Source organism: Monodon monoceros, unplaced genomic scaffold (genome assembly GCF_005190385.1).
Source record: "Monodon monoceros isolate NGI ecotype Baffin Bay Population unplaced genomic scaffold, NGI_Narwhal_1 Super_Scaffold_18, whole genome shotgun sequence".
Taxonomy (NCBI): domain Eukaryota; kingdom Metazoa; phylum Chordata; class Mammalia; order Artiodactyla; family Monodontidae; genus Monodon; species Monodon monoceros.
In genome coordinates, this window is record NW_021703774.1 from 178,934,004 (window position 1) to 178,957,978 (window position 23,975).

General features: G+C 64.0%; 1 protein-coding gene across 1 annotated transcript in view; it reads left to right on the forward strand.

The window, feature by feature from the left end:
• Positions 1-23,975, forward strand: part of MEGF6 (multiple EGF like domains 6) — a 104,660-nt gene that overhangs the window by 49,069 nt on the left and 31,616 nt on the right. The window contains exon 5 of the mRNA XM_029230562.1: positions 17,672-17,794. Within this exon, the coding sequence (XP_029086395.1) occupies positions 17,672-17,794 (123 nt within the window). The remainder of the gene's footprint in view (positions 1-17,671; positions 17,795-23,975) is intronic.

The following is a 23,975-nucleotide window of genomic DNA, read 5'->3' on the forward strand; positions in this document are numbered from 1 at the left end:
CGCTCTCACGCGGGGCCGCACGCCGAGTCGCCGGTGGGGTGAGCCCAGAGACCGCTCCAGTGATTACTCGCCGCGATAAGACTCAGCGCTGGCACGGGGGCCTGGCCGGAGGGCGCCTTGGCCCCCGACCCGGGGAGAGTCGCCAGGCCGTGTGTCTGTCATGTTCTGGGGGGCCGTGCTGGGCAGGAGCCGTGCTCCCCTGTGCCTGGGGGGCAGGTGCCTCGGGGCGGACACATCACCCAGGTGAGGCCGCATGCCTACTGCTGCTCTCCCAGCCACCCCGCTAGGGCGTGGCCTCTGACAGGTGCCGGCCCTCCCCCCCAGACCCGAGGGCAGGTGGGCTCAGACCTGTGGTTTATGGAGGTGGCAGGCCCTGGGGAGAAACGTGGGCTCCACCATAGAGCTCTCATCCAGGACCACCCAGCTTTCCACGTCAGCTGCTCTGGGGAGGTCACGGCAGGGTCTGACTCTGGCGTCAGCGGGGCCCAGGATGAGCCTCAGCTCAGCGCCTTGGGCGGCTCTGAACCTCAGCCTCTTCCTCTGGAAAGTGGTACTTATAATGCCCTTGCCCCTTAGGGCACCTGAGGGGAGCGGGGGAAATGCCTTGAGGCCCATGGCCCAGCGCCCGTGGCAGGCTTCCCACTCCCCAGGCTGGCTTCAGGGGGGCGCCAGGGATGGAGAGAAGAGGGGGCCCAACCTGAGCTGAACCCCTCCCCACCCTGGCCTCGGGCCACGTGCCCTCGTCCCCAGCCTCCCTGCCTTCTCTTGACCAAGGTCTGCAGGGATAAGCCTGGAGATCTGGGGGGACCAGGACCCCCTTCAGGCCTGGAGGGCACCGTGGCAAGTCTCCGCCCGCCCCAAGGCCCCCCCAGTTCCCTCTCCTTGCTCCCTCCCCCCACTGCTGGCTAGGTGGATGCTCAGTCCATCTGTGAGGTGGGTCCAGTCCTTCCATCGGGCCGGATGGTGTGGCCTGACGACCACAGTGACATTGGAATGGGGAGGACATTTTTGGTCCCGTTCTGAGGGGGAAATTAATCCTGCCGGTTGGAGAAAATCAGGGCGTCTCTGTAGGGGAGACTCGAGGCTTGGCTTGGAGTGGGGCCTCCTGGGTCCAGGCCTGTGCTGGGGGTGGAATTGTGCCTGAGGCTGTTCCACTCTTCCCACCCTTGTTGCCCGCCCCACCCCCACCCCCCCACCCCACCCCTGCTCCAGGAGAAAAGGAGGGGCCTGGAAAGCGGGGTGGGGGGTTGCTGGGCAGGGAGCAGCCTTTGTCGGGTGGGAGTCCTCAGCCCAACATGAAAACGGCTGGCTCCTGCCTGGGGGCCCGGCTTGTTCCCCCCTGACGCCCAGCTCCTCCCTGGCTGTGGGGCATCCAGGACAGAGCTGGGATCGTTAACGGGGGTCTGTGAGAAGCCCATGGGGGATCGAGGCTTTGAGACAGTGGGGGCGTCCCTGCCCCATAGCCCCTGGGGGTCCGGCATTGACATCTGCGCGGCCCCCGCCGTGGGCTTGCCCCTTCTCAAGGGTGAAAGGGGCCGCTCTAAGGCCCCTGTGCTCAGGATGGCGTAGGCCGTGCCCCCCACCCTGCCTGACTCGGCCGTTGCCGTGGAACTTGTCCCGTCGGGGTCCAGGTGGGAAACCAGCCGAGCAACGTCCCGACCCGACGAGGGTTCTCTCTCACATCCACCCGGCCCGGCTGCTGCCAGGTTCTCACCGTCCCCGAGGGAGAGGCAGGAGCCTGGGAAGTGACGGGCCCTGATCAGGAAGCCCCTGGGGCTCCAGCCCTGGGCTGGGAGGGCCGTGGGCTGACCCGGGCCAGCTGTGTTGTCCTGTGGCCATGGGGGAGGAGGGCAAGGGGAGCTGCTAGGCACCCTCATCCTGGCACCCTGGACGGGTGGGTCCTGTCGGCACTTCCCCCGGCCCTTCGTGGTGTGCTTTCTCTGATCCTCTTGCTGTGGCAACACTTGGTCCCCACCCCCGACGGCAAGACCCCCTAAATGGGGAGTTTCCGGGGCCTTTAGTGCTAGCAGGACTCTTGCACTTCCCGGGTAACCCAGCTTCCCCAAGTCAGGAGAGCGGGAAGGGTGGCAGGACTCTTGTGCGGCGGTAAAGAAGGCCGCCCGGGCTGCTCCAGCCCACACTCCACGCCAGGCTCCGGCTGCAGCCGCCATGCGTGTGCCGGGCTGCTCAGCGCTCACACTGCCCCATAGCCCCCATTTTATAACGAGGAGCCGGAGGCCCAGAGAGGTGCAGGAGTGCGTTCAGGGTCACACAGCTAGGGGGTGGCAGGGGGGAGGGATGAAACCCAGAGCGAGGTCGTGGGCCCCCCCGGCCCCAGGCCCCGCCGAGGCCAGCGCTCAGGCCCCGTCTAGGGGTCGCCTGCCAGCATTCGGGGGCTGGAGCGGGCTACTTGCTCAGTCCGTACGGCAGCACTATAGCAGTGCCGGCACAGAGGGGGCACCAGTAAGTATCTACTGAGCGACCTGCCCTTGCAGATGCAGAGACTGAGGCCGGAGATGTGTCGTGCACCTGTGGACCACGGATCCCAGCGTGAGTGAACTTGGGCCTTCAAAGCCCTGGCCTCATTCCTGTGAGGGCTGGAATTGGGGCCTTCCCTGGGCCGGATCCTCTGGCTGGCTGTGCTCCAGACACGAATGAGGAGGCCTGGCCCTGGGCTGCGATCCCTCCAGGCAGGATGGCACCATTTCCGACGAGGTGTCTGTGCCAGAGGCCTCCTCTGTCAGACGTGCTGAGTTCAAAGCTTTTATTTCCCGACTGGCCAGTTCATCCCGCTAGTGAGCAGATTCTGGTAGGTTCATTTCTGGGGACGGCAAGGCAGGAAAGACAATAGCCCCCAAAGTCAGCAGTGAGAGCCAGCCAGCGACGAAGAGACAGGAGGCCTGCCCTCCGGGGCCTGCCTGGACCCGGCCCTGGACAGTTTCCCGGGAGGAGACCCCAGGATGTGCAGCCTGCAGGCATCTGAGTGGCTACCATCTGGACGCCCGTGGGGCCTGCAGGACTGAACTCGGGGGCGGCAAGGCTGGCCTCTCATTCCTGAGCCTTGACCTCGTCCAGGTGTGACCCTCGGAGGCCACAGTCCTCAGACTCCGGGCTCAGTGAGAGGAAGCAGACACGTCCTAATGGTGAATCTCGACACCCCAGGAACCCTGTGGTTGGGGCAGCAGCCATGGGGAGGACGAGCCCTAGGCAGAGAAGACGGAGGGGACCCAGCAGAGGAGTCAGGCTGGATCTTGCCCCCATCCTGGAGGCCAGGGCTCCTGGGCCAGGGAAACGGAGGCTCCAGGAAGCCACTTTCCTCCTGAATCGCAGGGGTCCCAGCTTTGCTTCCCAGTGGTCCAGGGGCTGCAGCTGAGCGGCGGGGGCCATAAGGGGTGACTCGGAGATCGCCGGGGCCCGTGGCCTCAGGAAGGCAGACGCTTCCGCTGTCTGTGTGGCTTCCGAGAGTAGAATCAGCCCCTCCTTGGCTGGGCTGGAGAGGGGCTCGCAGGCTGGCGGGGTGGGTTGGGCCCCTCGCCGCCTGCCCTGCCTCTCCGCCTGGCAGGTGGGAGAGTTCTCGTCTATCACCCCTGGTCCCCGCAGGCTTCTTCCATCCTAATTGGATTCTCCTGCTGCCTGTGTCTCTTGCGGCCTCTTATCTCTGTCCCTCCCAATGGTAATGAGGCTGCACCTTCCCCACCGTGCCCAGTACCTTCTCCAGCCTCCCACCCCCCCCATCCTCTCATCCCCTCGCGGCTTCCGACCCCGATGGGCGGCTGGGCTCCTGACCCCACGGAGCCCTCAGCCAAACCCCCAGATCCCATGGTCGAATCCCATCGCGCCCCGTTCCCTGGGGTCTGGCCAGAGCAGCTCTTGGGTGGGGTGGGAGCCGCACCAGAATGCAGAGGGGAGAGTTTTCCTTCTGCCTGGAGAGGAAACAGTTGAAAAGATCCCGCGAGATGCCTGTAAGATGAGACCTGTGTAAAGGCCTTGGGGGAGGCGGGGGAGCTCAGGGCGGGGACTGGAGGTCCCGTGGCTTAGAAACTGTTCCTGCACTTTACGTGCACGGTGGCCACATCGGAGCTCCGTCTGTGTGGCAGGTGGGCTTGAGGACTTACGGGCGCCATCAGGGCCTCAGAGACAGGAGAGGCCACAAGAGCCCTACCAGCTGCAGCCTGGGCACCTTGGGAGGCGGCGTGAGTGCTGTCTGGCCCCGGGTACCCAGCCGGACCTGGCTGCCGCCTCCATGACCCCAGTGCTCTGTGAACAGGTCTGGCCTCTGGGTGAGAAGAGGGCAGCAGCAGGAGTGGCCGAGGGGGCCCAGCAGGCTGGTGGGTGGCTGGAAGTGGGCCGTCCATGTGCTGCTTTGTTCAGGCCGGCTGGGCGTCTGCTGTGGGCCGGGCCCAGGCACACGGCTTTGGCCAAACTCCTCGCCGGGCACTTACCCCTCTTGGGCCTCTCCTGCCTCTGCACCAGCAACCCTGCACCTGCCCCCCAAATCCTCCAAGTCCGTCTTCACAACACGCCCCACCCCCACCTGTCCAAAGGCCAGCTCAGGCTCACCTCCTCCAGGAAGCCTCCCCGTCACTCTGCCTTCACCATCTCCCCTCCACTGAGTACAGCACGAGCTCCGGGCTGTTCGTGTGCCCCTTCTGCGCTCACTGCTCCCAGGAAGCTCGGATGTCCCCAGGGAGAGCCAGGCCTCGGGGGCCGTGCCCGTGGCGGGGGTGTGTCAGCATTCCAGGGCCCAGGCACCCCCCGGGGCTGGACCCGGCCTCACCCTGGTCTTCACACGGCCCAGGGGAGTGAGTGGAGGCCGCAGAGAGGGGCTTGTCACGCGCGCACACACGTGCACACGTGTGCAGGGGGCCTCCGGTGCGGTTCCGTGTCCTCCCCGGGGGCAGCCCAGGCCTTGGGTTCCCTGGCGCAGGGCGGGGTCTGGACGCCCCCCAGCCCTCTGGTCTCTGGAGGAGAGCGTGTGTGACGGCTGCTCCATCCTGGGCTCTCAGGAGGCCCGCGTGTGTGAGAGGAGGGGGCCTGGCCCTGGCCCGGGGCAGCTGCAGGCAGGAATGGCAGCTGGGCTCTTGGAAACAACCGTAGTTTTCATTTTCCTTCCCTCGGCTCAGGTGAGGGCCAAGGCGGGTAATGGGTTCGCTCTGAGGCTGATGCTGGGATGGCTGTAGACCAGGCCTGGCCTCTGCTCCTGAAATAGCGCTGCGGCGGCGGCCCTGGGGCAGGGTGGCAGGGACATTGGGGGGCAGTTCTCCTGGGCCTGCGTGGGGGCAGGGTGGATCCCAGGCTGAAAACTGACCTCCTGGTCTGGGCTGGGCTCTGGACGTCCAGGGTGGAAGCAGCCAGGAGGGACGTTTGTCCCCGGGGGGCGGGGCAGGAGATGGCGAGGAGGGCTTTTGGGCTGAGAGGCAGATTGAAGAGAAGCCTGAAAGAGAGGCCTCCTTCCAGCACCTTCCTGGCCCTGCAGCTGGGGCCCGGTGGGGGCCGTCTGACCGCCGGTGGGTCCTGCTCACGGCCCCCGTGCCCCTAGCAGCCACCTGCTGGCTCCCATGCTGCTTTCTCGGCCGTCAGGGTCCTCGAACCAGCCTCTGCCCCCCAGCCCCGAAGCAGTCACGTGACACCCGACTTCAGGTGGAGGCCGAGCCCAGGCCTGTGTCCCCCCCGCCCCTCCGCCAGCTCGCACAACCTCCTTCCGGGTCCGCCTGTCCACGTGTGAGCGGGCCCGGTCCGGCCCCAGCCCCGGGAAGTGCCTGGCACAGAGGCTACTGCGGGTGGTCAGCAGGTGGCCAGCAACTGCTACCCCACTCGGCGTCTGCTGTGCCTGAGACCGTCACCCTCGACACCAGGGCATGGGGGGTCATGGTGGTGACCTCTGGGGACTTCTCTGAGAGTCACTCCTCTCTCTCTCGCACCCCCGCCTGCCTTCAGAAGCCTTAGTTCCTCCTGAGAAGCTGGGACCCGGGAGTGCCCTGTCCCCCAGCCACACAGGAAGGGCCAGGGCTCCCCCCTTGGGCTGGGCAGGGCGCCCAGGCTTGGTCTCCTCCTGTCCCGCTGGAGGGCCTCCTTGTCTCACGCCTTGACCCCTAGGAACCTGGGGGGGAGACATGAGGCAGCCCCCTGGCCCCTGCAGGCATCTCAAGCTCCCAGGCCCAGCCAAACTCCCCCAGCGCCCGCTCTGCATCCAGAGGCCGAGGCAGCCTGCACAGGCACCACCTCCCTCTCAGCAGATTGGCAGCATGCGGTCAGGTTCCCTAACCGTGTGGCAGGGTGAGGCGGGGCCTCGAGAGGCCTCATGGAGGGCTTCACGGAGGAAGTGTCCGTGAGCACCAAGGGACAGATATACCACACGGAAGGGCGAGGGGAGGAAGCTTGGTCTCGTCTTGCTTCCCGCCAGCCCCAGGAGCACGGCAGTTCTGCCCCTAAAGCCCCAGGGTCACGGGCCTCGGGAGCCGTGGCATTGTAGGGGGGGCAGCAGGGGGCCCTCGCCCCAGCCAGGGCCCTGGCAAAGGAGCTCGGTGGCCACCCAGCTTGGAGAGGAAAGCTGGAGCCGGCCTGGCGGGTGGAGGGTCAGCTCCTTCTGCTGACACACAGACATTCCACCGGGCAGAGACACCCAGCCCGAGTCTCCGCATCGGGAAAGCATTTCCCAAACAGCTTCCAGACCACAGCCGCGGGCCTGGATGTGCTCGGTGGCACCAAGGAGGCTCTGTCTGAGCTGCTGGTGGCATTCTGCGCTTGGTGGCCTGCTGCCATCACGGCTGTGCCAGAGTCCCCACGCCCAGCCTAGTGGGGATGGAGGCCCAAAGCCATCTCCCCCCAACCCCCGGTCCTTAAGGGAGGTACCGCCCAAGCTCATCCATATCACGAGCTGTCTCGGGCTCTGGAGACCTGAACGTAGCTCTCAGCTGGGTGGGGAGACATCACTGTTTCTCAGGACCATGTCCTGCCCAGAGTGGGCACACAGGTCCTCGCGGAATGAAGGGAGTGAGTGAGTGAGTGAAGGCTGAAGTGTGAAGGAGGGATGGGCCGGCAGCGGGGGGAGAACAGAGGTGGCAGAGGCTGGCTCTGGGAGTGAGCGGGCAGGGGAGCTTTGCAGAGAAGGGCACCTCTGAGTTGGCCCTTGACAGATGCATAGGAGCTCACCGTTTGCAGGCGGGAGGAAGGGTGGGCATCTCAGCTGCTGTGGAAGCTGGGGCTCTGGGTGGGCCAGGCCACCCAGAGACGGGTGGAAGAGCCAGGATCTGGAGCCAGTACCCCCTAGAAATGCTTTGCCCAGGGTCTAGCTCTGATGCTGGGAGCCCTTTGGTGGCCTGGCCTGGAGGAGCCCAGCACTGGGTTCTGGCCGGCAGTCCGGGGGCCCTGTGGCGAGGGGCAGTGGAAGAGCAGGAGAAACCCCGTGGTGGCCCGATGACTCAGGTGCACCTCCAACTGCTCGGCCTCTGCCCCCCGCCGCTCAGAACCCACTGGCTGCCTCCCAACAGGGAGCCACTGGGCACCTTCTGAGGTCATGTCTCCAGGAGCCTGGAGGAGGGTGCACAACGCGGACAGGATTTAGGTCAGACCTGGCCCCCGTCGGTGGCCCCCTGTCCTGCGTGACCTTGGGCAGGTCATTTCTCCTCTGGAAAAGGACTGTACGAGAACGTCCGGGCCCCCGTGTGCCAAGGGCAGGGCCCAGGGATGCCAGAGGAGGACGCCTGGCTGGTGGGTTCCCTTCTGGGCAGAAAGAGGGTTTAATTACAGGCGTGTCTGGGAGGGACACAAAGGAGAGGTGGGCGGGCCGTGCCCGCAGGAGAGGTGGAAGGAGGCGGGAGGGCCAGCGGCAGCCCCCTGCTGGCCGGTCGGTGCCTGAGGAAGGGTGCTGAGGGCACGCCCCGGGCCTCGCGTAGCTCTTGACGGCTTCCAGGGCAGAAAAGTCAGTGTTTTCTTTACCCAGATTTGAGGTGGAGAAGCGTCTGAGAAGCTGCCCCTGGACACTCAACTGGCTTTTTTACTGGCCGATTTCCTCCTTCCTGGCCCCTGTGGACACACGGCAGGGGACATACCTGGCCCCGTTTTTCCTCCCTATGTCATGTGTATTGCACAGCTGCAGGCCCACGGGCCCCTGAGCTGCTCTCCTCCGGCCCCCTGCCCACTCTCAGATGAGGACACTGAGATCAGTGGGGGCCTGGGACTTGTCTGTGTCATCCAGCTCTTCGGTGGGCTGGGACCCACGTCTGCTGCCCCCAGACCGCTCTGCTCTTCTCCAGCCCGTGCCCCCTTGCCGTGTGCTGGAGACGGGGTCTGAAGCAGCCCATCCCTGCCCCAGGAAGGCTGAGGCAGTGCATGACCCCCCTTTCCCCCCCCAGCTCAGGCCAGGATGTGAGTTGGAGTCCAGGTGGGTATAATAGGGTGGTGGCATCCCCGGGCTGGGATGAGAGGCCAGAGGAGTGATCCCCGGCCGGCATGTGGGTGCTAGGGTTGGGGAGGGTCGAGGGGTACCAGGATGGCAGCTCTTGAGGGATAGGGACAGTCCTTGGGTCCCTTGACCCTTCCCAGGCCAGCCTGGCTGCATCCGCCACGGAGCAGGGTTCCAGCGCACTGGCCCTGTGACACTCTGCTCTGGACATTGCCATGGGTCCCGCTGCTCGGCCTGGGGGTGTCTGCCTGGGCGTAGGGCCTGGCAGGGGGTTGGGCATGCAGACCTGGCTGCCGACTCTTAGTGACTCCCTGTGAAGCGCTTTCCTCACTATCTCACAGTCACCATATAAGGCAGGTCTGTGCTGACCACGCTGCGTTACAGACTTAGGCACAGAGAGGTTCCTGGCTCCGTCGAGGCCACACAGCACCGCCCCTTACTAGCAGAGCTGGGGCTGGGCAAGGGGTTGACCTGCCTTGTCCCATAGAAAGAAAAGTGGAGCTACACACGAGAGCCATAAAAACGATTAGGGAGCTACTTCACCTTTTCATATTCATGCCAAGAAAGCAGTGTTTTACTCTCAGCCCACACCTCAAGGGGCCACTTCTGGGAGACTGTCCCCCAGGGCGGGTGCTGATGTGGGAGTCCAGGCCCTGTTGTCCGTTGGTGAGGGTGATCTCTGAGTCAGTGTTTCCCTCCGGTGTCCCTCTGCGCTTCCCTGAGGGACAGGGCTTGTGGCCACGCCCCCTGCCCCCTGCAGCCTGGCTGGTGGCTGCACAGGCATGTCTCTGTTAGCATCCATGGCAAGCGACTGAGATGCACATCACAGCATAAACAGTGCTGGCCTGCTTGGGGGACACAGCTCAAACGGCCACCCAGCAGTGTGTCTATCAGGGGGATTTATGGAGGCTCCCCTGGGTGACAGTCTGGGGCCCACGGGCTGCGGTGCTGCCCAGAGGGAGGGCAGGAGAGAAGCTCACCCAGGAGGCCTGGGCAGGCGGGCAGGCCCATTTCTGCACTGCCGGGCATCTGGTGGGTGGGGGATGAGCTGCTTCTGGGCTGCAGACAGGACCCGACAAGGAGAGATGGTGCCTCTCTCCCGTGAGCTCCAGGTCGCTGCCGTGAACCCTGCCCACAGGTGGGCTGTGCAGAACGATAGCCAACACTGTCTGGGGAGATAGAGGGCTGGGTTAGGCGGGGTGCCATGGGGGAGCCATCGGGGTTCAGCACAGGGCTGGCCGAGAAGAGGAGCTGGGGGCCAAGCTCCCGTCAGGCCCGAATGCACAGGGCGCTTGGATGCACAGCCGCTGTGACCCCACCAAACTTGGGCAGGGCTGCTTCAGACACATCTGGGACCTCAGGCCGTGCCCCTGAGCGAAGAGGGGTCCAGGGCTCTGGTGCAGCCTGACACCTGGGGCTCAGGCCCTGCCCTATCTGCCGTAGGGGTGCAGTGGCCCCCTTGCCCAGGCTCCCTCTGGTACCGGCCCTGGTCCAGTGGAGGGCATGGCAGTACCGGGTGCTGGACACTGGGCTTGGGGGCTGCAGGAGTCTACACCCCCAGGGTTTCCAGTACGGTTGTGTGGCCTCAGTGCCTCCGCGCCCCACTCTCCCCAAACTTTGCGAGCTCAACTCCATCAAGCTGCCTCTGCAGGGCCCCAGGCCTCGCCAGGTGGCCTCCATCTGTGCTTTGGGTTCTTTCACGTGTTGTTGCAGGGACCCGGTCCGTGCGAGCGCCTGTGTGCATGTATGTGCCTGTGCACGTCTGTGCAGGCTTCTGTGTGTCTTGTGTGCATGTTGCACACATGGGTCTGCCAGTGCACGTGTCCGCGTGTCCACGTGGGGCTGCGTGCGCTTGTGGATGGGTCAGAGTGTGTGTCCGAGTGCGTGAGCGAGCGCGTAGGAATGCGCGGGGCGGGTGGGCGGTGCGCAGGGGACCGGCGAGGCCCGTGGGGCCGGAGCGGAGCGGGGCGGGGCCTGGCGGCAGCGGGGATTTGGCCTTTACCTGCGAGGGGCGGGGGGCGGAGGGAAAGCCGGGAACAGAAAGGCGAGGGGCGGGGCGCGCCGGCCCACAGCGGCTCCAGCGGCACCAGAGGCGCCCGCGGAGCGGCGCGGGGAGCAGAGAGCAGGGGGCGCGTGCCGTCCGGCGCCGCGAAGGAGCGGACTGGCCATGGAGGCGCCCCGGGGCCACGGCGGGTTGGCGGCGCTCTGGTGCCTCGGGCTGCTGGGGGGCCTGGCGCGCGTCGCGGGCACGCACTACCGCTACCTGTGGAGGGGCTGCTACCCGTGCCACCTGGGCCAGGCCGGCTACCCCGTGAGCGCAGCTGACCGGAGGCCAGGTGGGCGCGGCGGGCTCTGCGCGGGCGGACGGGACCCGCTCTGATCCGAGGGCACTGCTTTTGTTTCCTCTTTAAAGTTTGCGCCCCGGGGCGGCTGACAGCGCGGCTGGAGGGAATGGGGCTGGGACAGGGCCCCCTGTGTCCTGAGTCTTCCGACATTCCTGTCCCTTCTCTGGCCTGGCTGCGGGGGCAGCTGACAGCAGATCGGTCTCTTGACCAGAGGGAGGAGAAACATCTCCCTGCCTTTGCTGGTGGGCACAGGGGCTGCACTCCCCCATGGCGCTGGCAGCTCTGGGGGTTAAGCAGGAGAGTAGGGTAGGCTCAAGAGAGAGGCCCTTGGGTTTCCTTTTCCAGGGTGCTCAGAGCCTAGGCCCCTTGGGGGAGTGTGTGTGGGTGTGGCAGGTGACGTCCTGTCACCTCACCCCAAGGCTTGGGAGCATGGTCAGCCCAGTGGGCTGCAGGGTCAGCTGGGAGCATGCAGGGTCAGCAGCCCACGGGAAGCGGCTGCACCCGTCCTGGTCCATCCTGCCTCTCCCTGCAGTTCAGATCTGGTACCCATGCTGGGCCAGCCTCCTGCAGGAGCTCCTGGGAGTGTCCATGGGGTCCATGGAGTTTGCAGTCTGGCAACCTCAGATGCGAGGTGGGGTGTGGTGTGCAGTGAGTCATCACTTGAGATGCTCTGGAGGACACCCAGCTTGGGGCAAGGCTGCGTCTCCCCGTGCAGCCTGAGGCCTGGCCACCACACCTGCCACGTGCGCCGGGGCTCTGAAGCCTCAGGACTGTACCTGGGCCATGGCCATCTGGCCAGCAGGACCAGGCAGGTCCAGAGCGGGGCTCTTTTAAAGAAAAGCGGGGCCAGGATTGGGCTCCCCTCCAGGCCCTCACTGGCCCCTGAGTGTGGCTCTGTACGGGGCATCTGGTCTCCTTGGAGATGTCAGCCCCGCTCAGCTGTCCTCTGGGCCGGTCTGTGCCACTCTCTGCCAGAGGACAGACAGGTCACTGAGCTGCAGAGCTGGACTGTGACAAAGACCCCTGCTTCCCCTAGCTTTGTCACTCGGCCAGCAGGGGCCCAGACCCCATCCCCACAGGGGAAGCAGTCCTCCCACTGGGTGGCTCAGGCAAAGCGACACTGTCACTCCACCACTGGTGGCACTAAATGCTGTGTGACATCCAAGGGCCTGGTGCTGGGTGGGGCTGGGCAGGGCTGGGCTTTGGGAGCCGGGAGCCCCCACTCTGTTCTGAGAACTGCTTGGGCTCGTGGAGGGACCGGGAGAAGGGCCTACGGATAATGGGATGCGCTCTCCGGGGTGAGGACCTTGCGGCATGTTTGGGGGGAAGCAGGACTCCGAACTTGGTAACCACCGAGCGGCGCTTTCTGGCAGAATCCCAGGGGACTTAGATTTTCCTGTAAGTGTGGCTGAGATTTCAGAAGGGGCCTACTTGGGGTGGTCTCCGCAGGGGCAGGTTGTCTCCTGGGTTCCCAGCAGCGTCATGATGGGCTCCCCGAGGCACTGTCACCATCACCCAGCTCAGCAGACACCAGAAGTCCAGCAGGCTCCCAGGGAAGCTGGCCCTGTGTCTGTACAGTGATGTGCCCCTGCGTGCCAGTGTGTGCCACAGTCCTCGCCACCGGGCCGCCAAATCCCCAGCCACACATCTGAGCTGAGGGTAGCAGTGAGACCCCAGGGGCTGTCCTGCTGAACCCCGGCCTGGCTGTTCCTTAAAATAGCCCTGCTCGTGGCCTGCCTGCTCCCACCGGCCAGAGCGCTGTAGCCCAGAGGTAGTCTCAAGGCTTCAGAGCCCTGGGCTCTCAGACAGTGCCCCGGTGCCGGTGGGAGCTGCACGGGGTGGAGTGTCTTTACCCCAGGCTGGGTGTCGGCCCCTGACTCTCTGGAGACAGCCTCCAAGCTCCCTTTCAGCTGGGGGTGCCCGCGCCACCTTGGGGGCCAGCCGCCCTCCGTCCTGTCCGGGAGAGCCGGCTGTGTGCCCTCTGGCATGGAGAATGGCACAGACTGGCCCAGAGGATGGCTGAGCAGGGCCGATGTCTCCAAGGAGACCAGATGACCGTACGTTTTCTGCTGTAGTTTCAGAGTCCAAGGGGCCAATACTCGGCCGGGGTCTCAGGGCAGCGGTCCCACTGCCGGGGTCACCAGGTAGAGGCAGCGCGGCATGGTGGTGAGGGCAGGCCTGCATCACGGGACCCAGGGGACCGCCGCCAGCCCCTCAGGGAGCACAGTGGCCCTCACTGCGGGTGTCAGGAGGCCAGGCTGGGCAGAGCGGACTTTTGGGAACCTGGATTTCCAGCTTGGGTGGTCTGAGCCTCCGTGACTCTGGAGAGGCTGCTAAGATAGTTATTCACTGTGTTCATGTCCCATGGCTGCTGGGACACATTACCCCAACCTGGTGGCTTAAAATCACCCAGGTCTGGTACATTACAGTTCTGGAGGTCAGACGTCTGAAAAGGGTGAACGTGAAGGTGCTGGCAGAGCTGGTCCCTCCTGGAGGCTCCGGGGAGCATCTGTTCCCTGCCTCTTCCAGCTTCTAGAGGTGCCTGCATCCCTGGCTGTGGCCCCGCCCTCCATCTTTTTCGTGGCTTTAGATACTTTTATTTATCACCGAAGTATAGTTGATTTACGATGTTTCAGGTATACAGCAAAGTGATTCAGTTATACATGTATATATATATTATTTTTCAGATTCTTTTCCGTTATAGGTTATTACGAGATACTGAATATAGTTTCCTGTGCTATACGGTAGGTCCTTGTTGTTTACCTGTTTTCTATATGGGAGCGTGTATCTGCTAATCCCAAACTCCTAATTTATCCCCCCACCCCTGCCCCTTTGGTAACCATAAGTTTGTTTTCTGTGTCTGTGAGTCTGTTTCTGTTTTGTAACAGAACATACAAGTTCTGTTACAGAGAAGTGACATATAAGTGACATCATACGGCATTTGTCTTTCTCTGACTTCCTTCACTTAGTATGACAATCTCCAGGTCCATCCATGTTGCTGTAAATGGCATTATTTTATTTTTTTATGGCTGAGTAGTATTCCATTGCATTGGGTCCTCCTTCCTTCTTGTCTCTTATTTGTAAGGCCTGTGTGATGACGGTGGACCCACCTGGATACTCCATGATAATCTCCCATCTCACCTGCAAAGCCCCTTTTGTTGTGTAAGGTTCCAGGGATTAGCATGTGGGCCTCTTTGAGGGGCCGTTATCCAGCTGCCCACACCCTCAAAGAGCTGAGCCTGTGCTCCTCGGGTCACAGCATGACCACAGTCACGGTCACAGGGTCAGCGGCTATGGGTCATCGGAGGTGGCTGAGAGCAGCTCTGTTCTGCCACCACGTGGCCCGCCTTGGGAGTGGGGCCGGCAGGCTTTCGGTAACTCCGTCCTGCCTTGCTTTCTGAGTGTAAGTCATTTCTATGAAGGGGCCTCGATCTCAGAGCTGGAGGGACCCCAGCAGGAGTGCGTCTGCCCAAATGCCCTGCCCGCCCATGAGCAGGGAGGTGAAGGGGGAGGCCTCAGATCCTTCAGCCTTGAGCTGCCCCGCTGGGTCCAGATATTCAGATGGGCTGACAGCAAACCGTGGACAGGGGGAGCCCTGGCTGGGCCTTGTGGCCTCCCACCTTGCTGCTGGCCACGGTCCCTGTCACTGTTGGTGCACCTTTGGGGGAGGGGAGGGCTCCTGGGGGGCCGAGGGGCTGGCCCCTGTGATTTAGGCAGAGCCTGGGAGCATCTCTCGGATCTAAATGTCCCGTCCTCGCAGCAGGAGGACGGTAAGAGCGTGGTCACATGGGTGGGATTGTGGAGAGGGCCCAGCGGTCAGGGCTGTTGCTGGAGGGGCCCTAACGATGGCGGCCTGCCCCTGCCCAACCCCCCACCTTCTTTCCCAGAGTGTCCATCAGTTTGGTGTCTTTGTGGCCCACAGGCTGCCGGGCTCCCCATGTGTCCTGCTCAAGGACACAGCCCCTGGGGCGGGCTCGCCCCCCGACCAGGTGCCCAAGGGCTTGGGGGTGCAGTGCCTCTGCGGTCAGCTGCTCTCTGAGGCCAGTGTCTGGGGTGACCAGTGAGAGCCGGTTTGAAAGCCAGCATCCCTGCTGGTGTGCCTTCTCCGCGCCTGCCTCTGGGGCCACGTCTGGGAACAACGGCCCCTCTGTCCTTCTCTTGTGGCTTTACCTGCCTGCCCGGCGAGGCCACTCGAGACACACTGTGACTCAGTCCGTCCACCCACCCCCTCGGACGGCACACGTGGCGCCTCTTCCCCTGAGCCTCGCTAAGCCCGTACTGTATGCCCAGTGCTGTGCTCCGTGCGGTCACTTTACTTTTCAAGGACCCTTGAAGGGGTCGCAGAGAGAGGGATCTGAGCTCAGAGGGGATGGGGTCTCCTTTCTGAGCCCCCTCGGATGGCCCGTCCTGCCGTGCCCAGCGGGTGTGGGTCTTCCTACTGTCCTCCACATCACCCAGCTGACTCTCCCACAGGAGGGCCCTGGGTCCTGAGACCTCTCCCCATGCCCTGGGTCCCTTTGTTCCCCAAGACTCTTTGGGGCTCTGTTGAGGGCCGTTAACCCTTTGCCTTCAACCTTCCCCCTGCCAATCATCCTGGTGTCGTTCCGAGGAAGCCCCCTCAGGTCACCGTGGTTCCAAGGAGGGGTTCTCTTGGTCTCATCTCCTCTCTGAGGCAGCCTTGGGGCTTGGGGGGCACTCTGGGGGGTCTCCCCAGGGTGGATGTGGCTTGTGCATGGAGCAGAGGCCCTGGCCTCCTGGGTTCGTCTTGGGTCATTCCTGGAGGGCCAGGCACATGCTCAGGGTGTGGACTGGAGTCAGGATTTCTGTCCGTGGGAAGCACAGCCTGGCAGGCAGGCTCTGGCGACCCTCCAGGAGGAGCCTGGCGGCCGTGCCGCCTTCGCTACCCTTCAAAGGTGTTCTCGGATGGCTGGGGCTTTAGGACGGGAGCCTCGAAGGCGGGCGGTTTCGTGGGGATGGCGGGTGAGAGCTGGACAGTGGAGTTGCAGCAAATAGCGTGGACCCTCGGGATTATTAAGCAGAATTAGAGGAACCTCAGCTCCGCACAGCCCCTGGGAACAAGCCAGGTTTCCACACAGCTGCAGACCTGCCCCTGAAGTCACTAAACTTTCTCCCAGCGGAGCCATGCAGAGTGGAATCTTCCACCCGCACTTTGAGCTGACTGTGGCCTCCCCTGCGAGGCTTGGCCAGCAGTCAGGGCCTCTGTTGCCAGGGCAGAGGTGCCCCAGATGCTTGTCTCTTAGACGCTAGGGAGCGGAGCATGTCTGTGTGTCTGTCTCCCCTTTTCCTGGTCTGGGAAGCTGACTGCCCTGTTGGTGAGGCTGGCGTCTGAGGGGTGTGGACCGGCTGAGGACCAGGTGTGGGCTCATGTCCCCATGCCCAGGGCCACTCAGTTCTGTGCTGCCCGAGCAGCGGCCTCTTCCCTCCGTCTCTCTGTGTCTCCCGGGCAGTTGGGTCCCTCCTGACGTCAACCTCGCACACAGGTATCTGAGGCAGCCTGTTGCCTCCTGCCTTCCTGCCTGGCCTCCCCGGAGGTCCAGGGTGGTGGACGTGGGCCTGAAGGGAGGGCGGAGGGGGGAGGGGCAGCCTGAAGGGTCTTGGCATCTCTGCGTTCCTGCCGAGGTGACCCAGGCCAGGCCATAGGGCCCGGTGCTTTGGGGTGCAGCCCCTGGGCCTCCACTCCTGGGAGGGTCTTTCTCACCCTCCAGCTTCCAGCTCAGCTAGTGGGGTGGCCCCCGGGCCTTTGGGCCAGCCCTGTCTGCTTCCGGCTAGCGCTTTCCTATGGCCTGAGGCACAGTGCCGTCAGAAGGGGCAGGCGAGCACAGGCCTGCTGCGCTGTGGTGGGTGGTTTCAGGTGTGAGGGGTCTTGGAAGGGGAGTGCCCGGGACCTCCACTCGGTCCTGCCCTGGGGATGTCCGCTGTGCTGGCCTCCTGAGTCGCTGGCACAGGGACCCCAGGCTAACCACCTGCACTGGTTTCCTGGAGCTGCTGAAACAGATATCACAGACCAGGTGGCTTTAGCAACAGACATTTATCTCTCATGCTCCGGAAGCTGGAAGTCAGAGGCCAAAGTGTCGGCGGGGCCGTGCTCCCTCGGAAACCCGGGGGAGGGTCCCTCCTGCCTCGTCCAGCTCCTGGGGGCTCCTGGCTTCCTAGGCTGTGGCCGCCTCCCTCCAATCTCTGTCTCCCTGTGTGTCTCCAGGACCCCTGTGTGTCCCCGAATGGGGGGGCCACCCTTCTCCAGTATGACCTTATCTCAGTCCTTAACTAATTACGTCTCAGAGACCCTGCTTGCAGATAAGGTCACACCCTGAGGCTGTGGATGGACATGAATTTGGGGGACACTGTTCAACACAGAGCATACCCCCCCCATCCTGCCCTCACTCAGGCTCCCCCACCCCGAGGCCTGGGCAGGGGCATCTCCCGAGTTACCAGTTTCTTCTTCTGGGCTTGTGGACCCCCCGAGGAGCAGCTAGCCCTGCCCTGAGAGCATTTCTGGATTTGGAGTTTGGAAAAGAGCATGTGCTCTGGGTTCAGTCTTCAAAGGCGCTAGGATCTGCGCCCTCCCACCTGAGCTTGTCCCCCGAGATCTGGCCGACCCCCGCTGCTCCCCAGAGCCGGCCCCAGAGGTGGTGGCTCTTCCTCCCAGGGGCCGTCAGACGTTGGAGACAGGCCTGCCTTGTCTCCACTCTGCTCCGGCACGCCGGTGAGGGGCTCGGCACTGTTGCAGGCAGCGTGGCCTGAGAAGGAGGGTCCCAGGTCTGGGCCCCAACACCTGGGCGGGGGCAGTGTCCTGAGAGAGGGGGGCCAGGCTGGGCTCCCTGGGGCTAGTGCAGAGCGCGGGGGAGGGGGGCGGCCTGGGTGGGTTCTGGCTGTTGACCCCCGGCCCCGTGTCCCCATGCAGACGTGGACGAGTGCCAGGTGCACAACGGCGGCTGCCAGCACAGGTGTGTGAACACGCCAGGCTCCTACCTCTGTGAGTGCAAGCCCGGCTTCCGGCTCCACGCGGACGGCAGGACCTGCCTGGGTAAGCACCCCTGTAGCCTCCTGGGCCCGGTGCCACCTCCCTGCCGGGGCTCCTGGCCTCAGCCATCCCCTGGCCCTTCTGGGGGTCTGGGAGGGGCCCGGGCCCCCTGCACTCCTGGGCTGAGAGGCCTGATGGGGCCCCGTGGGGCCTCTCTGCTCAGAGCAGCCACTGTTACAGTTGCCTCCGTCCTGCTGAGCGTGGGACGCCGAGGGGCCCTTGCCACCCATCGTGGGCCCTGGCCAGCACCACTCACGCCAGGTTGCTGGGGCCCAGGCGGTGAAAGGGCGTGTTCTGGGCCTGGTGCTCTCCATGGAGGCTGGACCCTGGGACCCTGAGCCCTGTGACCTGGGCTGCACCCTCTCTGTAGCCACAGCTGAATCTGGCCACTTCCCCGGGGGCCTTCTGTGACGGGCAGGAGCCCCTGGGCCACCATCCTCTCCAGGGCCGTATGCAGCAGGAGCTGTGGTGGTCCGTCGGCAGGGACACAGGTCCGGCCGTGCTGCCCTAAACTGGGGAGACTGGGTGCCTGCTGGGTGGTGGAGAAGGCCCGGCCTGGGGCGGGGGCAGCATGGGGCTGCTCTTGGCCTGCAGAGTTGGACTTCCCAGGCCCAGGTCCCCCACCCCAATCTTGGGGAGCCTGGGGGTGGGGCTGAGGCTGGGGGGCAAGGGGTAACCGAGAAGCGGGGTGTTAGCCCTCAGTTCCTCTGTGGGGCCTTTTTGCCATGCAGGACGCGCTCGATGGGCGCCCCTGCCGGCATGGGAGGCTCCAGGGAGAGAAGGGGAACGCTGGCGCCCACTGGATGGAGGGTGGAGGGTGGAGGCCGGGCATCTGGCTGTGGGCCGTCCCCCGCCCCTCGCCTGGCTGCTCTGGACACAGGTCCCGTGGGCACAGGGCTCACCCTCCCTGCCTGCCGCTCTGTCTGGGAGGCCATGTGGGGGCCATTCTCTGGGGGCTGGGCCAGTGGTCACCCTCACGGGCCAGCTCTCTCCCCGGCTACGGGGGGCTGCCCCTTCTTTCCACCCTGCAGGCCCTGAGCGGGCCCGGGCGGGCTCTGAGCAGCACCCCTCCTGCAGGCCCTGCTGCTATGTGGCAGGGCTGCTTGCCAGCCGTGGGGGGCCCTCCCCGGCACAGGCGCTCTCATATGTCTGGGCCGCCGCTCAGGGAGCGAGGCAGCTGCCCTGTAAAGTTTCTCTGGGCTGGAAAGTGGAAACAGATGCAGGAATGTTGTGATATTCTTCAGGACAGATACAGTAGGGTGCAGCCCCAGTTGCTGGTCCCCCAGGTCCCCAAGTGTCCTTCATTCTCCCTTCCTCTGGGGCAGGTTCTCCTTGGAGAAGGGCGTCCCTGGAGGCTGATCCAGGGTGGGCTGGGTGGTACCCACTGCCCCCTCCCCTGCTGGCTCCTTGGTGAGGGGCCTGGGCTGAGACACCTTCCTGTCTCCCTAGACCCCCCTAGTTCTCCCGAGGGTGGCCTTCACTGAGCTCCCAGAACGGGTACACAGCACGCACAGGGGAGGGTGCCCTTCAGGGCTTTGGGAGGGATTATGGTGGCCTCTAAGAGTGGCGTTGAGCTGCTGGCTTCCGGAAGCCCAGGAGGGGTGCTCCCCAGCCTTGCCCCTGGCCCCCAACCCAGCCCACCCCTTCGCTACGCTGGAGCCCCTCCCTGGAGCCTTTCCTGGGAGATGCCTGTGCTCGGGGCCCCCGGCATGGCCTGCACAGCCTGTCAAGAGGCTGCTGGGACCTCACCGCACTCCCTGCCTGCCACCCCCAACTCTGCACACCCAGACCGCGTGGTGTGCCCCAGGGCCCCAGGAGGTCTGCAGCTCTCTTGGGTGCTGGCACCCACTTCCTGGTCGCTCCCACCAGAGGGCGCAGTTGAGACCCACCTTGGGCACCAGCCTCTTACCTGCGTCCCCTGGCTGTAAGTGCTGGTGTTTGGCCTGGGTCTGTCACTTTCTCTTTCTTTTGACTGCAACTCCCAGCGGGAAATGTACACTGCATCCCCTGCACTCACACACAGTCACGCACACTTGTTGGTGAATTCCGCATATCTGGAATTCCTGGGAGCTGACATGTGCAGGGCGGTCCCCAGGTCTCTTGGGAGTGGTGTGGGTTTGTCGGCTTGGGTCTTTTGGGGGCTGCCTTCCTTGTGGGGGGCCTGGGCTCTACTGAAAAGCTTCCAGAGCGGATAGGGGTCTCCTGGTGCCTTCTTCCCAGGCAGAGCAAGAAGCATTTGCCCTAAGGGCGCCCGGCCCTTCTCCCTAAATGTGCCCCTTTCGGATGCCGAGGGACCCACCCCGGCTGCAGTGCACCTGACCTACTGGTCTGGGGTGGGTAGGGCGGCCGAGCCCCTCAGATCCCGGATGAGGGGCTCCAGGTGGGGGCCCGTGGAGGGCACTGCATGGCCCCTGCCAGGCTGCTGGACTTCCTGCCTCTGGGAGGTGTGGCCTTCTCCACTTCTGCAGGACTCCCAGGGTGCAGGGCGTGGGGAGGAGCTGGTGGCCTTGTCTGTGGTTCACAGTGGCACCCTCTGAGCCCAGACTATCCTAGGGTCTCAGCAGACATTTATGGGAAGGTCAGTGTAGGAGCTGTGCCCCTCCCCAGCCCTCCTTTCCCCCACACAGGCCAGCTTGCAGGGCAGACTGCACAGCTGGAGCACAGCTGCTCGGGACCCCTCCCCGGGGCCTACTGGGATCCTCTGGACAAGGCGAGGGGTGCGGTGGGCTCTCTCGGGACTTTGCAGGCAGGCAGGGAGCAGGTGCGGGCCCCCCGCCTTCAGAGCTTGGAGTAAGGATTATAGAGATGCTGGAGGGTAGGAGTAGAGAAGGTGCCCGCAGGGATGTTGACAGTCCTTCCTCGGTACAGTGGGAAGGTTCTCTGTGCTGGGAGCGCTCAGGTTGGTGCCACATCATGGGGCCCCAAGGATCTGGGAAGTCTTTAAAGGTGGTAGTGCTTGGGGGGGGGTGCTTGAAACAGATAAGGGGAGCCTTGAAACACTCTTCGAAGTTGCCTCAGAGGCAGGAAGAGGACAGGAAGTGCACAGTCTTCTTGCATCCCTCCCTTGCAAAAGATCTTATGGAAATAAAACACAAAAAGGTTCAATTCTTTTTTTTTCTAAATTTTTTTTTGTTGTTATTTTTGACTGCTTTGGGTCTTCGTTGCTGCGTGCGGGCCCTCTCCAGCTGTGGCGAGCGGGGACCACTCCTAGTTGCAGTGCGCAGGCTTCTCATTGTGGTGGCTTCTCTTGTGGAGCACGGGCTCTAGGCGCCTGGGCCTCAGTAGTTGCGGCTTGTGGGCTCAGTAGTTGTGGCTCGCGGGCTCTAGAGCGCAGGCTCAGTAGTTGTGGCGCATGGGCCTAGTTGCTCCGCGGCATGTGGGATCTTCCCGGACCAGGGCTCGAACCCATGTCCCCTGCATTGGCAGGTGAATTCTTAACCACTGCGCCACCAGGGAAGTCCCCAAAGTTCAATTTGTAAAGTGAGAATTTGCAGGAAGGATTTTACCATCAGCCCCGAGGCCCCTGAGTGGCTCACATCCCACCCTGGCTGCCCTTGGCTAGCCTGGCCCCAAGAGAAAGAAGCAGAGGCAGCCAGGCATGCTGGGGCGCTCCATCGCCAGGGTGCCCTTCTGGGTTTGCCCACCCACCCCCCCACCAGGCTCTGAGGTGGGAAGGGCAGGGCCGAGTGAGGCCCAGGGCTGGGCCAGCCTGCTTCTCACCATGGCCCCTTTCCTTCCCCAAACTGTGGGAAATGGGGCTACCGAGAGCAGTGCTGGGCGGGTGTCTGGGAGTGACGTTTTGGCTTTACTGCGCCATCTTGCAGGGCGCCCCAGGCAAACCGGCAGAGACCTGCTCCCGGTCCTTGAACACTTGGTGCCGGGAAACCCTCCTCGTCTGGCCCAGAGAGCCTCCGGCCCAGGGGTCCCTTCTGGACCCTGGCCTCGGACGTGGCTGCTTGCCCACATCCATGGTGGTGTCACTGGCTCAGTGAGCAGAGGGTCCTGTGAGATGCCCCGGGCTGGCCACCTGGAAGAGGTGGGCTCTCCACCCATCCCCTCCTCCCCTCGGCCTCAGGCCTGTTGGGCCTTTGGATGGACGCTGGGGGAAGGGTTCTTCTGTCAGCATGCACCCCCTGGTGACCTGGCTGCCCCTGCCAGAGTGCCCTGCCCCTGGAGTTAGGTGGGCCCTACTGGGTCCACAACACGGGGAGGGTCTCCGCGCCCCTGCCTTCCTGTGGGGTTTTACCACAGGTGCGCCATGTGGCCTTGGGGCAGGCACTCCCCCAGGCCCGGGTCTTCCCAGTGAGGGGCTGCACAAGGCCTTGCAGGCCGTTGTTCCCTGGCTCCTCGGAGGGGAGGCCGCCTTGGTCCCTGGAGGCTTTGCTGACAGCATGCGGCATGGGTGCCAAAGCCGCAGGCAGCAGAGGGGCGGAGATCGCCAGGCTTGTCTGCAGAGCTCATCCCTGCAAACCACAGATGCAGTTCTGGGAATGTCTTCCAGTCCCCTCCTGACCCGGAACAGGCTGCAGCTTCTAAAAGGCAGTGTGTCTTCCCTGCCCCCGAGGGGCCGCTGAGTCCGAGTGGAGAGTGGGAAGGCCAGCCCTGCCTGAGGACCACCCTGGGAGGTCACGGCTGTGCCTGAGACCAGGCCCCCGGAAGTGCAGGTTGCCGGCGCCCATGGGTGATGGGAGGGTCACACCCCAACCTGGGGAAGCCAGGGGTAGCGGCCCAGACCCCAGCTGGATGCAGAGACCCGGCGGGGAAGCGAGGGCAAAGTGGGGCAGTGGCAGATGGCCGGACGGGGGCTGGGGGGTGTTTAGAGTCAGTGAGCTTGGCAGAACCAAGCGGAGAGCAAGATGGGAGCAGGGGCGGTTGGTGGGGGCCAGCCTGTGATGTTGGGACGGTGCCAGCCCCTGGCTCGTGGGCAGGGCAGTGCATCCACGCTGCGGGTGAACCGTGTCCCCGTGCAGCGCGGAGGCCCCAGCCCGAGGGTGGGCGCGGGGGACAGGACGCGCAGGCAGAGCAGGCAAACCGTGGGCTGCCGAGGGGGGCAGGAGTGGGCAGGGCCCAGGGGAGTTTCCCCTCCTGGCCAAGGCAGGGGGCCACCCGCTTCCTGTCCCGCCGTCCTGGCCCTGCTGCCAGCAGAGGGCTTCCTAGAAGGAAGGGCTGCAGGTGGCTGCTGACCCCACATAGTGTGAGGCTCTTGGGACCTAGAAGCCAAGCCCGTCGAGGGCAGTAATTACAAAACCCTCGAAGCCGCCCTCGAGCCTGCTCCAAAACCGCTGGCTGGGGTTGGCGGCTGGAGCAGAGTGGGCTGGGGGGCTCGGCACGCTGCCGACATACTTGCCCTCGCCCCACCAGCCTGCCAGGTACAGCCACTCGGCTGACCAGCTCGGGCAGGCCGGCGTGCCGGGCTCTGAGACCAGGGCCTTGCCAGCGAAGCCGCCTTGGAGGTCAGCTCTCCAAGCCCCCACCTGCCGCTTCCTCCATGGCACTCATACGCACCTGTTGCTGGGCTCCAGCCCTGAATCCGTGCCCAGGTCCCAGGTGCTGCCACCTGCACCTCTAGGAGTGGAGAACCGCTTGCATGGATGGAGCAGGCCCTCTACCCTGTAGGACAGTTGATTTCTAGAATGTCCAGTTTCCTGCTCAAGTAAAGGCCCCACTCCCCTTGAAGAGCTTGGTGCCTCACAGCTGGCTCCCGGCTAGACCAACTCCTGCTCGTTGAAGTTGAAGGGAAGTTGAGGTGGAAGTTGAAGTGGAGTTGCAGCCCAGCTCTGTTAGAACCCACGCGTCCCCTGGCCTTGGCATTTGCAAACTGGGACGTGAAGGTGCAATAGTCAGCTCAGGCTGCTGCAACAAGTACCACAGACTGGGCGGCTTCTACAACAGCAGTTTGTTTTCTCACAGTTCTGGAGGCTGGCAGTTCTGGATCATGGTGCCAGCCAGTTCAGTTCCTGGTAAGAGCTGCCATCTCCTCATATGGCCACGGAGACAGAGAGAGACAGAGGGAGATCTTATGTCTCTTCTTATAAGGATACAAATGCTGTTTGATCAGGGCCCCACCCTGATGACTTCATTTAACCTTAATTACCCTACCCCCAAATACAGCCACATCGGTGGTTGAATTTTAGGAGTCCACATATGAATTTTAGAGGGACACAAACATTAATTCCCTTTGGGG